Raw genomic sequence first — 17571 nt, forward strand, 5'->3', positions numbered from 1 at the left:
TACCCTATAGGGGACACGGGGAGAACATGTGAGGGTACCTACCCTATAGGGGACACGGGGAGAACATGTGAGGGTACCTACCCTAGGGGACACGGGGAGAACATGTGAGGGTACCTACCCTAGGGGACAAGGGGAGAACATGCAAACTCCACACAGAAAGGCCCTTTCGCCAACCCCCGCCTCGGGTATGGGCACTGATGACACGGAGGAGAGAGCACGCCGCCAGCACCCACAGCGTCCCGAGCGGGAATCGAACCCAGGACCTTCTCGCTGTGAGGGGACAGCACCACCAACTGTGCCACCGTGCCCCCAAGTCTGCTATTTTTCAATAGCTAAAGCATAACACCAAAAGGGGTTCCGGTCCAGAATGGGTTAAGTAAAAGTTAAAAATGTAGAAAAGCTCCGTCATGAGTAAAAGACTGGAATTCATTCAAAATGTACTTGAACGATGCCTGAAGAAGGTCTTTGACGGAAACCTTAACATTATAAAGTGTTCGTATAGAGCACCGAAGTCTGACGTCACTTTCAGTAGAGGGCGCCAGTCCCCAGGTTCATGTATTTGTTTAGTTGCATTGAAATCCCCATTGAGGCGATTTTAGATTGCTTCATATAAGAACTGTGTTTGAAAAATAAACATGTCACCCCGGCCGCTTCACTCATATGGATATGAAGAATCAACTGACTGAGAGAAAACGCTAATGTTACTGCTGCTGAATTAGTTACATTTTCGCTAGAAGCAGACTGTATCATAATATGAGTGACTGACTGTTGCAAACGATACAGAGACACCTACCTAACAATAACGCCGAGACAGCTTGTTTATTTTTGGACCACAACGCTTATAGTAGACGATGTTAAGATCACCCCATGTTATTCTCCATAGAGAAATTACTTCCGCGAACCAGGGGAATCGTCGGGATGAGCGAGTTACGTCAGGACTTCGGTGCTCTATTGCATATAAGTGCAGGCGATGTTCTGAATAAACATGTACTTGAGTAAAAGTGGCAAAAGTGTTGGCATCAAAATCTCGTACCAAAAGTAAAAGTACTCATTATGAAGAATGTCCCATACTTTCAAGTTTTCAAAATGTATAGAAATATTATTTCCTAAATAATATTAGGACCGCGGTCGAAATAATGATGATGATTACACGTTTGGGGGCCAGTCAAAACTATGACATAATGATGAAGATTACACATTTGGGGGCCAGTCAAAACTATGACATAATGATGATGATGATTACGCATTTGGGTCAAAGCTATGACATAATGATGATGATGATTACGCATTTGGGTCAAAACTATGACATAATGATGAAGATTACACATTTGGGTCAAAACTATGACATAATCGCGGTACAGAGTGCAGCGCTACGAGCTTGTATAGGTCTGCAATCTTTGAAGAAATCGTGAAAATGTGGCACAAATCTCTGAATATAGATATCCTTTCAGAGCGAACATTTTTAACTCAAATCTTTGCATCTAAATATTTTTAGATGGGGGTCGGCGGCCAAATACAATAGTTTTTTTTCTTTAAATCGGCCTCAGTTCTAAGTGGGTTAACAATCATACCAGTCTGAAGCGAGTGGTGCAACAGCACCCCCCTATTGGTACTCTAAACATCGGGACACAGTCACATAGGTTGGGACGCAGGGACAAAGCTGTTCCTTGGAGTGGTTGCACCGCTCAAAAATAGTGGAAATAGCAGCTCCACAAGCTCAAAACGTGTCACTGAGTCGCGGGACACATTTTGAGCTTGTAGATCGGCTATTTCCACCGAAACCGAGCGCTGGAGCGGTCCATGCAGCCTGAACTGAACTGAGACGAGCTGGAGTTGGAAATGCGTTGTTTTCAACGAGGGCCGGCGCAAACAAGAGCTACTTTAGGCACGTGTGCAACATGACAACTGTTTTAAAGTGTTGTACGGTAACAACTAAAGTCTCTGTCATGTTTATGTTGTACGATTGCTACAAAACAAGCTCAAATAAAGGGATTTAAAGATGGAGTGCCACAATTTTTGTATATTTCCAGTTATTCATGTGTCTATGAGGTGACCGTACTTCATTACAATTTACAATTTACAATTTAGGCATTTAGCAGACGCTCTTAATCCAGAGCGACTTACATTAAGCAAGAACAAAAAAGCATGGGAATACATCACATAAAGACATTTATCATGAAACATGCGTAAGCTAAGAAAGTAACAGTGGAATATCTATAATGAAACTATACATATAAGCTATACATCTATCCTACTATGCTACACATTATGTACTATGACGTGCTATGACTACTTACAATGCACTTATGCTGTCTACATAACATGCTATAAGTCTGTATCAAATGCTATCTAAGTCTACAGAATTGCTATCTAAGGGGGTGGGGTAAGTGCTATGACATATAATGTATTATTAGACACCCTGGAGTCGTTTTTATGTGCAATGGTTTATTGACTTTGTATTTAGGGTTTCTTCCTGGAGGCTGAACCCTTGACAGTCAAACGGGCCAATGAAATAAACAGTAATATAGTGACACCACACTATCAGCCCCTCCCCTAACCCCTCCCCCCTTTATCATACAACTACAGCTGTGGGTGTGGCTTCAGTTCAGGTGGATCACCACCCATCACCGCCCACCACCAGGCAAACCAGGCATACTTAATGAACTGGTGGGCGTGTCCACATTAAAACAACATTTTAACAAATACTGTACACTATTTTGAAAAAAAATGATACCTCCTTATATAACAATAAGACCTGATGATCATGTTTTAGGGTAGAAAAAAAATCACAGCACTCCATCTTTAAGATCATTAAAGCTGGGCTGTTGCCCTGAGTCCAATGCATTTCTGCCTATACTTCCGGTCCAGGACTCTGACACACACTAACCTTCCACATGGCAGAATCTGATGAGTTTGGTGGATGCTGGAACCTGCATGCAGCCAATACAAGGCTCCAATTCCTGAACAAAGAGGAGACAGAGAGAGAGAGAGAGAGAGACAGATTAGTCACACACGTTACATTTGTTCTCCACATTTGACCGCAGAGTGTGCCGTGCTAGGGGATCATTAGTTGATTTATTTGACCCCCCGTTCCAACAGGTTACCTGTTCACTGAGGGTTACCTGTTCACTGAGGACTACCTGTTCACTGAGGGTTACCTGTTCACTGAGGGTTACCTGTTCACTGAGGGTTACCTGTTCACTGAGGGTTACCAGTTCACTGAGGGTTACCTGTTCACTGAGGGTTACCTGTTCACTGAGGGTTACCTGTTCACTGAGGGTTACCTGTTCACTGAGGGTTACCTGTTCACTGAGGGTTACCTGTTCACTGAGGGTTACCTGTTCACTGAGCGTTACCTGTTCACTGAGGGTTACCTGTTCACTGAGGGTTACCTGTTCACTGAGGGTTACCTGTTCACTGAGGGTTACCTGTTCACTGAGGGTTACCTGTTCACTGAGCGTTACCTGTTCACTGAGGGTTACCTGTTCACTGAGGGTTACCTGTTCACTGAGGGTTACCTGTTCACTGGGGGTTACCTGTTCACTGAGGGTTACCTGTTCACTGAGGACTACCTGTTCACTGAGGGTTACCTGTTCACTGAGGGTTACCTGTTCACTGAGGACTAACTGTTCACTGAGGGTTACCTGTTCACTGAGGGTTACCTGTTCACTGAGGACTACCTGTTCACTGAGGGTTACCTGTTCACTGAGGGTTACCTGTTCACTGAGGGTTACCTGTTCACTGAGGGTTACCTGTTCACTGAGGGTTACCTGTTCACTGAGGACTACCTGTTCACTGAGGGTTACCTGTTCACTGAGCGTTACCTGTTCACTGAGGGTTACCTGTTCACTGAGGGTTACCTGTTCACTGAGGGTTACCTGTTCACTGGGCAGCCTGTAGGGGAGGTTGAGCTCCACCTGGGCCTTGAAGGTCTCCAGGAAGAGGTCGCTGATGGTCTGGTGGATCACCACGTTGGCAGCGTTCCTGATGGGAGCGTGGAGCTTCTCACGCAGCTCCGCGTACTCCGTGGAGTTCAACCTGGGAGGAGAACGTTACAGTGTACGTTACAGTGTACTCTGTGGAGTTCAACCTGGGAGGAGAACGTTACAGTGTACTCTGTGGAGTTCAACCTGGGAGGAGAACGTTACAGTGTGCGTTACAGTGTACTCTGTGGAGTACTGATTTCCTGTTTCGTCATCATAACGCGACGGCCTCGTCACCAGGTCCACGCAGAGGGCTCGACAGTGTGACGAGGTACTCGCCGCATATGCTACTAAAAACAGCCATTTCAATTCGTAGCACCTTGTGCGACTACAGGATTTGACCGTTCAAATCGTGATCAAGACAAGGCTCTGTCTACAGCACAAAGTGCACATTCTATAGTCGCAGTTCTATACCTACATTTATATTCTGTAGTACGGCAATTTACAATGTAGGCATTTAGCAGACGCTCTTAATCCAGAGCGACTTACATTAAGCCATTCTGACCGGGAACCCATTTTGGTGTTATCATCATGTTATGCTTTAGCTATTGAAAAATAGCAGATCTACAAGCTCATAGCGCGCCACCGAGTGGCGCGCTACGAGCTTGTAGGTCTGCTATTTTTGAAAAATCGAAGAACGACTGACATTTTTTAGAATCTGATCTCAGGTCAGAATGGGTTAATAATCAGACCAGTGTGTGTCCAGTGGAAACCTCGTATGAATCTGATCTCAGGTCAGAATGGGTTGATCAGACCAGTGTGTGTCCAGTGGAAACCTCGTATGAATCTGATCTCAGGTCAGAATGGGTTAAGCAAGAACAAAAAAGCATAAGGAATACATCACATAAACACGGCGGTGTCGTTCGCCAAAAAGAGCAGATCTTCAAGCCAACAACGTGTGGAGGGCTCAATGCGGCGTTCATTTGTAGATCTGTCCCCTTTGCTCCCACCGCCCGCCCCTCCCTGTGTCGCTGCTCTTTCGCCTGTCGCTGCGTTGCCGTCAGCAGCGGACAGACAGACAAGGAGACAGAGCGGACGCAGCGGGATAGCATTAGCACGATAGCATTAGCACGATAGCACAGGTTCAGAGGGAATTGCTTGGACCCCCGACACGTTATTTATTTGCAAAGTTCGTTTGTAATCAGGGCTTTGACGCTTAGCATTTCTCCAAAGTAGCACGTGTGCGACTAAGAATCTAGTAGCACACAAATTATTTTAGGAGCACGATGAAAAGTTATCAAATAATGTGTTTTTGAGGGGCGCTAGCCCCTCCTATGTATACTGGACGGTATACATAGCTTTAGTCGCCACACATCTCATGATTTGCCGTTGACAATGAAAGGGGAATTCAGGTCAAATGTCCACTGAATCTTGTCCCCACACGTCTCAATATTTGCAATATATTGGCAATGAACGGAGAAATTTGGTCAAAATTCCACTAAATATGACGTAAATTAAACATGAAATGCCATTGAAAGGAAAATGTACGTCATATGCAAACGAGCAAATCAGCTATTAAACCAATCACAGCTAGGTATTCCTTTTTTTTTTTTTTTAGATTTTTTTTTGCGGCTTACGTTTTTTATTGGTTTTTTATTGGGTTTTTTTAAGGGACAGACAGTAGGCTGACAGGAAACGGGAGAGAGATGGGGGAAGACATGCAGTAAAGGCCGTGTGGGGCTGGGGAGTCGAACCCGCGGCCACACTGCGACTGGATTACCAGTCGGGTGCCCCAGACGGTTACGCCACCGCCTGGGCACAGCTAGGTATTCTGATGTACGAGATGATTCATGATGATGTATGATGATAAGAGTGCCCCTCACTTCACCCAGGTGTGATTTTTCTTTAACAAAGTGATATGAGGTATAGGGACGGGCAATATGGCAAAATATTATATCACAATATCCTTTGAGCAAAACTAATAGAATGTGTATTGCGGGATCAGAGTACGATTCTGTATTTATATATTTATATACTATATTTTTAGTAGCATATATGCGACTACCTAGTCGCACTGTCGAGCCCCGTTTGTAATGTTCAAAGTTCAAACGTAACTTACTTTTAACCAAACGCGGGTGAAATAGACACACACACACACACACACACACACACGGAGTGGACGGATTGATGTTTATAAAAAACAACCCTTGCTTAGCGTTTGATTACAAAAGCGTGTGCGCAGCATAAATGATAATACGAATGACCGAACTGGCTGGAATATTCATATCAGTCAGTCAGTCAGTCAGTCAGTCAGTCAGTCAGTCAGTCAAAGCCAAGGAGAATGTTACAATACTAATTCACAATTGAGCAGCCTCTGCACTGTCTGAATGTCACACTAACATGATAGAACATCAAGATAAAAACGGATAGCCTGTCTATCCATCCATGAGCAACATATTTTCTACCTACATGACTGCCTGCCTAAATATGTCCCAAACCGCCCCCTAAGGTCTTCCACTGCTGGCCTGCTCGCTTTGACAAAAAAAATGGCAACTAAAAAATACGGGGAAGCAGCTTTTTGCTTCTACGTGCCGTCGGCGTGGAACATACTCCCACTGTACCTTCGTCAGGCAGCCTCTGTAGTTTAACAAGCTCCCACTGTACCTTCGACAGGCAGCCTCTGTAGTTTAACAAGCTCCCACTGTACCTTCGTCAGGCAGCCTCTGTAGTTTAACAAACTCCCACTGTACCTTTGTCAGGCAGCCTCTGTAGTTTAACAAACTCCCACTGTACCTTCGACAGGCAGCCTCTGGAGACATTTTTAAAGCTCAGCTCAAGACCAACATTGCTTTTAATTGACCTTTTATTTTTTTTCTGTAAAGCACTTTGAGCTGCATTTCATGTCATGAAAGGTGCTATACAAATAAAGTTTTATTATTGTTATTATCTATCTAGCTGATTAGCTCTGGTCCATAGCTCTGGTCCATATCTATCTGGTCCATATCTATCTACAAAGTATTAGCATAAAACAAATTGATTATATGAAAAACAAACATAACAATGATATCATGATGAATATAACTATTTTGTGACAATTGCTGAAAAGATAGTGATATAATATTTTGACATATTATTTCCCGCCCCTACCCCATATCACTTCTTTAAAGAAAAATCACACCCATGTGACGTGAAGGGCGCTCTCGTCATCATACATCATCAGAAATCATCTCATACTGGCCAATCAGAATGCCTGTTGCCTGTGATTGGTTAGCTGATTTGCTCGGTTACATAATATGACATACATTTTCCCTTTTAATGGCGTTTAATGTTTTGATGTTTAATTTATGTCATATTTATCAGAATTTTGATGTAATGTTGAATGTCAATGGCTCACACACCTGATATCAAAAGGCTTGACGGCAGGGTTGATGCTGGCCACTCGCAGGGTCAGCATCTGTGTGGGCGTGGCCGTGTCTGGGCTCAACTGGTGCTGCCTGGACTCTGTCACGGTCAGGTGACTGTCGCTCTGCAGGGCCACGTGCACGTAGTAGGTGGTCACCTAGGCAACGCCACGGGCACGCACGCACACACACACACACACACACACACACACACACACACACACACACACACACATTTATTTATGTCCACAATACAAGCACACAGATATTTACACGGTGCTGTACAGAGTGCAATGAGCAAATCCCGGAGGAATACCCACACACCCTTCAGGGGTACGAGGAGCAGCGCGTCTTCGCCGTATTTGGCAGCTATAGAGCGCCGCAGTCCCTCCCCCTTTCAGAAAAACGAGTGGCCCAGGAAATGGAAACCCAATGCATTCTTCTTATTTAATTTATTTAAAGACGGTTACGCCGCGGACAAAGCCAACTCGGATCGTGACGAATCATGACAATGAACACAATGTTTTGGGGCCGATCAAATCATTAGAAAGAAGAAAAGAAAGTCAGGAGACGACACTATTTGTTTTGTTTTTCTTCTTATAAGTTATTTGATCGCCCCAAAACATTGTGTTCATTGTCATGATTTGTCACGATCCGAGTTGGCTTTGTCCGCGGCGTAACCGTCTTTAAATAAATACTTAAAGAAAATCCTATGGGAGAAATGCATTGGGTTTCATTTCCTGGGCCACTCGCCGTTCTGAAAGGGGGAGGGACTGCGACGCTCTATACCGCTATAGTGGAAGAGATTGCACAGAATTTCACTCACACACACACACACACACACACAGGGCCCCCGGGGGGGTCTGAACATACCTTTAGGACCCAGGTGTCGGTGATGACCACGCGGGCCCCCGGGGGCCCCGTGGCGAACTTGTCGATCCGCCGGAACTCCGTGTTGATGCTGGCGGCCACGGCGCCCCAGCCGGAGCGGGGGGGCAGGGCGTGGGCCTGCAGGGCCCGGCTGATTGGGTGGTTGGACCAGCGGAGGCGGGACCAGTGGGCGACGAGCAGCCAGCACGCCGCCTGGAGGCCGAGGGAGAGCAGGAGGAAGGCCCGCCAGCCCGCGCCCACCTGGGGGGAGGGGGGGGACACACGACACGTCACGGTCAACCAAAGGGGCCAGTGAGGCACTGCAACGTTGAAGCGCTGGGCCCTCTAGTGGTAAAGAGGAAGGACTGCAGACGAGGAAACTCCGTATTTGGTGCAAACCTAGCATGTAATCATAACCTCCTCCTAGCTGCTTGTAGCTCCTTCTAAAAACCAAAGGAACTGTGGTTGTAACTTGTTGTTGAACATTTAGGGCTGTATTTTGCGTGTCTTAAGAACCAGGTCTTATTACCTAACTTGAGTAAACTAAAGACCTGGAGGCGTGATCAGATCAATGCCATTTGGCTATTCTGAGTGGCCAAAGAGCATTGATCACGCCTCCAGGTCTTTAGTTTACTCAAGTTAGGTAATAAGACCTGGTACTTAAGACACGCAAAATACAGCCCTTAGGGTTGTATGAAAAACATCGCATGGTTGATTCCTCCTCCTCCTCCTCCCCCCTCCTCCTCCTCCTCCTCCTCCTCCCCCTCCTCCCCCTCCCCCTCCCCCTCCTCCTCCTCCTCCTCCTCCTCCTCCTCCCCCTCCTCCCCCTCCCCCTCCCCCTCCCCCTCCTCCCCCTCCCCCTCCCCCTCCTCCTCCTCCTCCCCCTCCTCCCCCTCCTCCCCCTCCAGTCACTGTCCAACTGAAGAACAAACATTGTGAACAACGTAACATGCTATATGCTGCTCCGTAGGAAGGTCTTGCGCATCAAAAATAGCAGATCTGCAAGCTCACGACGCGTCCATCCGCGAGTCATTGTGGACTTGCAACTTTGACTTGAAACAGCTGAGCTAATTTCGGCCAATCGGAGCGCCGCCATTCAGCGTAATCTAGTAAGAACTAAGAGAGTGGCGACACTGGCGTAGTCGAGTCGACGTTTGGTTAATGCCCTAAAATCACGTTTGGTTAATGCCCTAAAATCACGTTTGGTTAATGCCCTAAAATCACGTTTGGTTAATGCCCTAAAATCACGTTTGGTTAATGCCCTAAAATCACGTTTGGTTAATGCCCTAAAATCACGTTTGGTTAATGCCCTAAAATCACGTTTGGTTAATGCCCTAAAATCACGTTTGGTTAATGCCCTAGTGACAACTAAAGTCTCTGCAATGTTTACGTTGTACTATTACTAAAAAAAAAACACAATCTAAAATAAAAAGGGATTTAAGATCAGAACGAGCATTTAATATTACCGGTATGCAAATTAACCGTAAAGCTGATAAGCACACACTTGGATATTTCTTGACGGTAGCCCCGTTGACATAATAGTTACAATGGAGCAGACATGTGTTCATTTTGACGGCAAAAATTTTAGATTTAGTTCAGCCGCGGTCAGATATGAAATGTTTTAGTTTGAGACGTTTTAGTGGTAGTAGCCATGGTGGCGTATCAACCCATTTAGGCCTGACGTCGAAATAAAAAAAATATATATATTATAGATTTTTATCACATTTTCACGATTTAAAAAAAAAATAGCAGATCTACGAGCTTGTAGATCTGCTATTTTTCAATAGCTAAATTATAACATGATAATGTTTAAAACACCAAAAGGGGTTCCCGCCCAGAATGGGTCAATTGCCCGATTTATATGCCCCATTTTTCACCCCTGTGTCAATCATCTAATGTGATCCTGGGCTCTACACACCCTCCACCAACCTAGTCCCCATATATGGAGGACAAGGGGAGACCAACCTAGTCCCCATATATGGGGGACAAGGGGAGACCAACCTAGTCCCCATATATGGGGGACAAGGGGAGACCAACCTAGTCCCCATATGTGGGGGACAAGGGGAGACCAAACTAGTCCCCATATATGGGGGACAAGGGGAGACCAACCTAGTCCCCATATATGGGGGACAAGGGGAGACCAACCTAGTCCCCATATATGGGGGACAAGGGGAGACCAACCTAGTCCCCATATATGGGGGACAAGGGGAGACCAACCTAGTCCCCATATATGGGGGACAAGGGGAGAGCAACGGACTTGAACTCATGCTTCCTTCATGCCCGAGTGTCCAAGTTGCTCCTTTACACCTGACAGGGGGGAGTTTCCCTGGTTGGACGTAGCGCGTGGAAGGAACACGTTATTCCAACCAGTTGGAATAACTGTGTCCCCCTTCCCACGCAAAGCGGGACATCTGAAGTAAAAGTACTCATGCAGAGAGAGAGAGAGAGAGAGAGACTGACCTGATGTACATATCCCAGGTTCTTCTAAAGTACTCATGCAGAGAGAGAGAGAGAGAGACTGACCTGATGTACATATCCCAGGTTCTTCTCAGGAGCAGCGATGCACATTCCCAGGTAGTAACCTGCAATATATTACATTACATACTACATTACATACCAGTAAGACGCGCAAACGCGGGAAGCGAACGCAGCTCGTACATATTTGGGTTTTTTAAAGATTTATTTTTAAGTTTTTTTTTTTTTTTTTTTAAGTTAAGTTATTTTTCTTAGCCATAACCATATAAGGAGTCCCCAAAGCAGCTATACGTCCAAATATGGAGTGTGTTGCATCAATCACAAACAAATCACTCAGCTCCACATATGGGCACAAAGGGGGGACACACGGACACACACACACACACACACAGACATGATCTGCTAGGTCTCATAGTAATTTTTCAAAAAGAGCAGATCTACAAGCTCGTAGCGCGCCACTCGGTGGCGCGCTACGAGCTTGTAGATCTGCTGTTTTCCAATGGCGAAAGTATAACATAATGCTTAGTTAAAACACCTAAAGGGGTTCCCGCCCAGAATGGGTTAAACACAGACCGAGAGAGAGTTCTGACCGAAAATGCACAATTTCTATATAGTTTCAGAAGATACTATTCTCTAAGTTTCAATGTAAGCACAGCTCTCTTGACTTCATTGTCTTGTTTTGATTGTTTAATTAGTTCCACAATGCAAGTTTTCTCATGCCATTGAAATTGAAAGAGACACTGGGGTGAGCTTGAAAGTTGTATTGATTAACAACTTTGCAGAATTACAGTACCTTGTTCAATTTATCATAATTATATATATATGTAAGTCGGTTGGAGTTTGGAAACGCTCGTTTTTATTAAAGGGCAAGACCACTTCTTGAGAGGTTTGACTGCTTCAGTATATCTCCGACGAAATAGTAACTTTATACATCTATCTTAAAAGACAAAAATAAAACCGCACGAGTTTTCCTATGATGTCAGAATCAGCTCATGTGCTAAAAGAGTGACTTTGAGAGCTGGTATTTTTATTTATTAAAATGGCTAATAAACAACACAACGGAGCGAAATGGAATGGAATAGTTTGCCCAGAATAAGGTAAGAAAACAACCCAATTTCTTGACAGAAAGTAGCTTATAACATTATATATGTCTACGGTGGATTTTTATGACACAAAGGCTTGGCAGATTGAAAGGGGATAATTCAAGCTTGGCCTAGAGCTGCAAATTGTGGCTATAGTATAGGACAGACCCAAGGACCCAACCAGGGACAGACCCAGGGACCCAACCAGGGACAGACCCAAGGACCCAACCAGGGACAGACCCCCAGGGACCCAACCAGGGACAGACCCAGGGACCCAACCAGGGACAGACCCAGGAACCCAACCAGGGACAGACCCCCAGGGACCCAACCAGGGACAGACCCAAGGACCCAACCAGGGACAGACCCAGGGACCCAACCAGGGACAGACCCCCAGGGACCCAACCAGGGACAGACCCCCAGGGACCCAGCCAGGGACAGACCCCCAGGGACCCAACCAGGGACAGACCCAGGGACCCAGCCAGCTGCCAGGGACAGACATAGGGACACAGCCAGGGACAGACACCCAGGGACAGACCCAGGGACCCAGCCAGGGACAGACCCAGGGACCCAGCCAGGGACAGACCCCCAGGGACCCAGCCAGGGACAGACCCCCAGGGACAGACCCAGGGACAGACCCCCAGGGACCCACCCAGGGACAGACCCCCAGGGACAGACCCCCAGGGACCCAGCCAGGGACAGAACCAGGGACAGACCCAGCCAGGGACAGACCCAGGGACCCAGCCAGCGACAGACCCAGGGACCCAACCAGGGACAGTCAGACCCCCAGGGACAGAACCAGGGACAGACCCCCAGGGACAGACCCCCAGGGACCCCACATAGCTGTCTCTATAGGAGTGGTTGCACTACTCAACAAGGATAAACAAGGTTTATAGTAATAATAATAATAAAACAAGGAGTGGGAGCGTCACTACTCTTACCCAGGGGCAGCGCGCAGTGCAGCAGCAGCGTGACGCTGGTCCTCCGCACGTGGTGCTGGATGAAGCCCACGTCCTCGGAGCCCAGCCAGCCGGAGAACAGGCTCTGCAGCACGGCCACGTCGTTGGGCGTGAAGACGAAGCAGAAGCAGAACACCACGTAGGCCAGCGTGAACGTCACCTCCGGACTCTCCATGATGACGACAACAGCAACAACAACGACAACAACATTAACAACACGAAAACAACACGATAAGTTCCATAATGTAGGAGTTGTTACAGTATTAGCTTCAGTTCAGAGTTGTTATATATATATATATATATATATATATACGCCTAATAAGGACACTACAACAAGCCTATACACGTCATCCTCCTCCTCCTCCTGCTGCTGCTACTGTGTGTTGTTTACTCTGGATGTGACCCGGAACCTTTACCTACATCTATGTCCGCAACAGCGGAAGCTTCAAAATAAAAGGTTTACGTAAACCTCTAAGCCTTAGAGGTTTACGTAAACCTTTTATTTTGAAGCTTCGGCTAAGGTTTACACACCCGCTCAGAGCCATCTAATAGAAGTGTTACGACATTGAGGGGGCAGAAACCGAGCGCTGTTGGTTATTGGTTCAAGAGCAATTATAAAGGCATGTGTGCAACATGACAACTGCTTTAAAGTATTGTACAGTGACAATGAATGTCTCTTTCATGTTTATGTTCTACTACAAAACGAGCTAAAATAAAGGGATTTACAGATCATTACACTGTCCCCATTCTCAATAGGAGTCTATGTAGGAGAGCCTCCATCCATTGGACTGAAGCCCCATGAAGTGAACGCAGTTTGCGTAACTCTGTCTATCGCTGGCGTTGAGCCCAAAAGAAGAAGCTTCATTGTTTTACTTTACCGGTGTAGCCGAATACTTCCAATTTTCTGTATTTTTTCAACATCTTTCAAAGGGGAATATTTTACTACACTATAATACGGTAGTATAGTATAGCGGCATATAAGTATATATATATAGGCTACTTTGGCTATTTGAAAATAGCCAATCTACAAGCTCACAAGTCACAAGTTACGCGTAGCAGTAGATTTGCTCTCATAGGCCTACTTGTGTGAGTTAATTGTTACTGTCATAATAATGTTTTTTATTTCAGACCTGTGGGTCAATAATATAAAAGAAAACACTAGCACATATAGGCCTTTAATAATACAAAAAGACAGAATGCAATATAAAAAAACAAAACAAAACAGAACAGAACAGATAAAGTAGGAATAATAATAATAACAACAATAACAATAACAATAATACATCTTTATTTATATAGCACCTTTCGAAACGAAGTTACAAAGTGCTTCACCGAGAATAAAAACAATCCACAACACGAAAAGCAATATGTAGTAAACAACAAATAAGTATTATGATACAATAAAACGAGCAAGCAATATAGAAAGATGCATTTAGGAGCTTTAGAACACTTTCCTGGGGGTCTTTATGTGTGTAATATGTGGTTTTAGATATTCTAGATTGTAGCAGTGAGCCTGTTGTCTCTGATGTCATGGACACTGGTCTCACTATACCTTCCTGGACTACCATTCCCATAATTCTTTGGTGCACTGCTCCTCCTTGTGGATAGGGGGGGAGAGCTGTCTTACTGAGACAACATGTAGTCCAGGAAGGAAGTGAGCCCAGTGTCCATGACATCAGAGACACCGGGCTCACTGCTACAATCTAAAATATCTCAAACCACATATTACACACATAAAGACCCCCAGGAAAGTGTTCTAAAGCTCCTAAACGTCATTAACATATATTTTTTTGCAAAAAGGGTGAAGTGTCCCTTTAAGGGATAAAAGCTACTTTATAAAAATTGGTTTTCAGGAGGGATTTGAAACGGGGGAGCCTGATCTCCAGAGGGTCCTGATCTCCAGAGGGTCCTGATCTCCGGAGGGTTGGAGCTTTGAAAGCCGACACATAGGGCCTACAACGTGATCAGATCAAGTGTCATAGTTTACTTGTTACAGACAGGTCTAGATTTTATGTCATATAGTTGTCTGTTACAGACAGCTCTAGATTTTATGTCCTATAGTTGTCTGTTACAGACAGGTCTAGATTTTATGTCATATAGTTGTCTGTTACAGACAGGTCTAGATTTTATGTCCTATAGTTGTCTGTTACAGACAGGTCTAGATTTTATGTCATATATAGTTGTCTGTTACAGACAGGTCTAGATTTGATGTCATATAGAGTTGTCTGTTACAGACAGGTCTAGATTTTATGTCATATAGTTAGTTGTCTGTTACAGACAGGTCTAGATTTTATGTCCTATAGTTGTCTGTTACAGACAGGTCTAGATTTTATGTCATATAGTTAGTTGTCTGTTACAGACAGGTCTAGATTTTATGTCATATAGTTGTCTGTTACAGACAGGTCTAGATTTATGTCCTATAGTTGTCTGTTACAGACAGGTCTAGATTTATGTCATATAGTTAGTTGTCTGTTACAGACAGGTCTAGATTTTATGTCATATAGTTAGTTGTCTGTTACAGACAGGTCTAGATTTTATGTCATATAGTTGTCTGTTACAGACAGGTCTAGATTTTATGTCATATAGTTAGTTGTCTGTTACAGACAGGTCTAGATTTTATGTCATATAGTTGTCTGTTACAGACAGGTCTAGATTTTATGTCATATAGTTAGTTGTCTGTTACAGACAGGTCTAGATTTTATGTCCTATAGTTGTCTGTTACAGACAGGTCTAGATTTTATGTCATATAGTTGTCTGTTACAGACAGGTCTAGATTTTATGTCATATAGTTAGTTGTCTGTTACAGACAGGTCTAGATTTTATGTCATATAGTTGTCTGTTACAGACAGGTCTAGATTTTATGTCATATAGTTGTCTGTTACAGACAGGTCTAGATTTTATGTCCTATAGTTGTCTGTTACAGACAGGTCTAGATTTTATGTCATATAGTTGTCTGTTACAGACAGGTCTAGATTTTATGTCATATAGTTAGTTGTCTGTTACAGACAGGTCTAGATTTTATGTCATATAGTTGTCCGTTACAGACAGGTCTAGATTTTATGTCATATAGTTGTCTGTTACAGACAGGTCTAGATTTTATGTCATATAGTTAGTTGTCTGTTACAGACAGGTCTAGATTTTATGTCATATAGTTGTCTGTTACAGACAGGTCTAGATTTTATGTCATATAGTTAGTTGTCTGTTACAGACAGGTCTAGATTTTATGTCATATAGTTGTCTGTTACAGACAGGTCTAGATTTTATGTCATATAGTTGACTGTTACAGACAGGTCTAGATTTGATGTCATATAGTTAGTTGTCTGTTACAGACAGGTCTAGATTTTATGTCATATAGTTGTCTGTTACAGACAGACAGGTCTAGATTTTATGTCATATAGTTAGTTGTCTGTTACAGACAGGTCTAGATTTTATGTCATATAGTTGTCTGTTACAGACAGGTCTAGATTTTATGTCATATAGTTAGTTGTCTGTTACAGACAGGTCTAGATTTTATGTCATATAGTTGTCTGTTACAGACAGGTCTAGATTTTATGTCATATAGTTGACTGCAGGTCTAGATTTTATGTCATATAGTTGTCTGTTACAGACAGGTCTAGATTTTATGTCCTATAGTTGTCTGTTACAGACAGGTCTAGATTTTATGTCCTATAATTGTCTGTTACAGACAGGTCTAGATTTGATGTCATATAGTTAGTTGTCTGTTACAGACAGGTCTAGATTTTATGTCATATAGTTGTCTGTTACAGACAGGTCTAGATTTTATGTCATATAGTTGTCTGCAGGTCTAGATTTTATGTCATATAGTTGTCTGTTACAGACAGGTCTAGATTTTATGTCCTATAGTTGTCTGTTACAGACAGGTCTAGATTTTATGTCCTATAATTGTCTGTTACAGACAGGTCTAGATTTGATGTCATATAGTTAGTTGTCTGTTACAGACAGGTCTAGATTTTATGTCATATAGTTGTCTGTTACAGACAGGTCTAGATTTTATGTCATATAGTTGACTGCGCGAATCGGCTTAATGTCTATTTTTGAGTTTGTTTTTAGAGAATTCATTGTGCTTTGTCACCGTTCGTTTTACATCATCATTACATCACCTATAATCGTCTTAAGATGATAAGAGCGCCCCTCACTTCACAGTTCACACAGGTGTGATTTTTGTCCTATACACAAACATTACACCCCCCCCCCCCCCCCTGTCCCACATGACCAAATATGGACGTCATAATCACCAGTGATGTCATGTGACGTTGTGTGATTAATTCCTTGCTTCAGAGATATAAATATATATAAGCTGCAGAATAGATAGTGTCACGTTGCTTCATCTGAAACCATATAGTTCTCCAATAGATAAACCTTTAGTTTATTTGAAGGTCGGCGGCCTCTGGGACATCACATCACATCACATCACTACAGCCTCTGGGACATCACATCACATCACTACAGCACTTGGGGAGGGGCGTTACGGCGTATAATGTTTGTCACCTCCATAGGGTCTTTCCTCGGGTCTCGTGTCAGCGTCTCAGACGTGGCTGTTGGGCGGAATATCTAACGATGGTGCAGGAATACCAGTCGCCCGTGAGCGTCTACAAACACCCGTTCGAGCTGATCATGGCGGCGTACGCGCGGAGGTTCCCCACGTGTCCCCTGGTCCCCGTGGTGGAGGACTGCCGCGTCCTCAGCGAGAGCCAGAGCGAGGACGGCTCCGTCCTGGTGACCGTGCGGCGCTGCGCGGTGAGCGTGGACATGCCGCGGCTCCTCAAGAAGATGGCGGGCGTCGGCGACCTGCACTTCCTCCAGAGGAACACGCTGAACCGCCGGGAGAGGTCCATGCACGTCG

General features: G+C 44.5%; 1 protein-coding gene across 2 annotated transcripts in view; it reads right to left on the reverse strand.

Moving 5' to 3' along the window:
* The window catches only part of tmem129 (transmembrane protein 129, E3 ubiquitin protein ligase), a 14344-nt gene extending 1257 nt beyond the window's left edge, over positions 1-13087 (reverse strand). Inside the window, exons 1-6 of one of the 2 annotated variants that reach the window (XM_080774433.1) lie at positions 12690-13087; positions 10718-10776; positions 8198-8455; positions 7322-7482; positions 3879-4038; positions 2888-2960 (exon numbers count right to left, since the gene is read on the reverse strand). In XM_080774433.1, the coding sequence (XP_080630559.1) occupies positions 2888-2960; positions 3879-4038; positions 7322-7482; positions 8198-8455; positions 10718-10776; positions 12690-12882 (904 nt within the window). In that variant the 5' untranslated portion in view covers positions 12883-13087. Of the gene's footprint in view, positions 1-2881; positions 2961-3878; positions 4039-7321; positions 7483-8197; positions 8456-10717; positions 10777-12689 lie in introns of both variants that reach the window. The other variant, XM_080774434.1, reaches the window with a different exon arrangement.
* Between the last annotated feature and the right edge of the window lie 4484 nt (positions 13088-17571).

The sequence above is a fragment of the Protomyctophum bolini genome (assembly GCF_963924005.1).
Source record: "Protomyctophum bolini genome assembly, chromosome: 10".
Classification (NCBI taxonomy): domain Eukaryota; kingdom Metazoa; phylum Chordata; class Actinopteri; order Myctophiformes; family Myctophidae; genus Protomyctophum; species Protomyctophum bolini.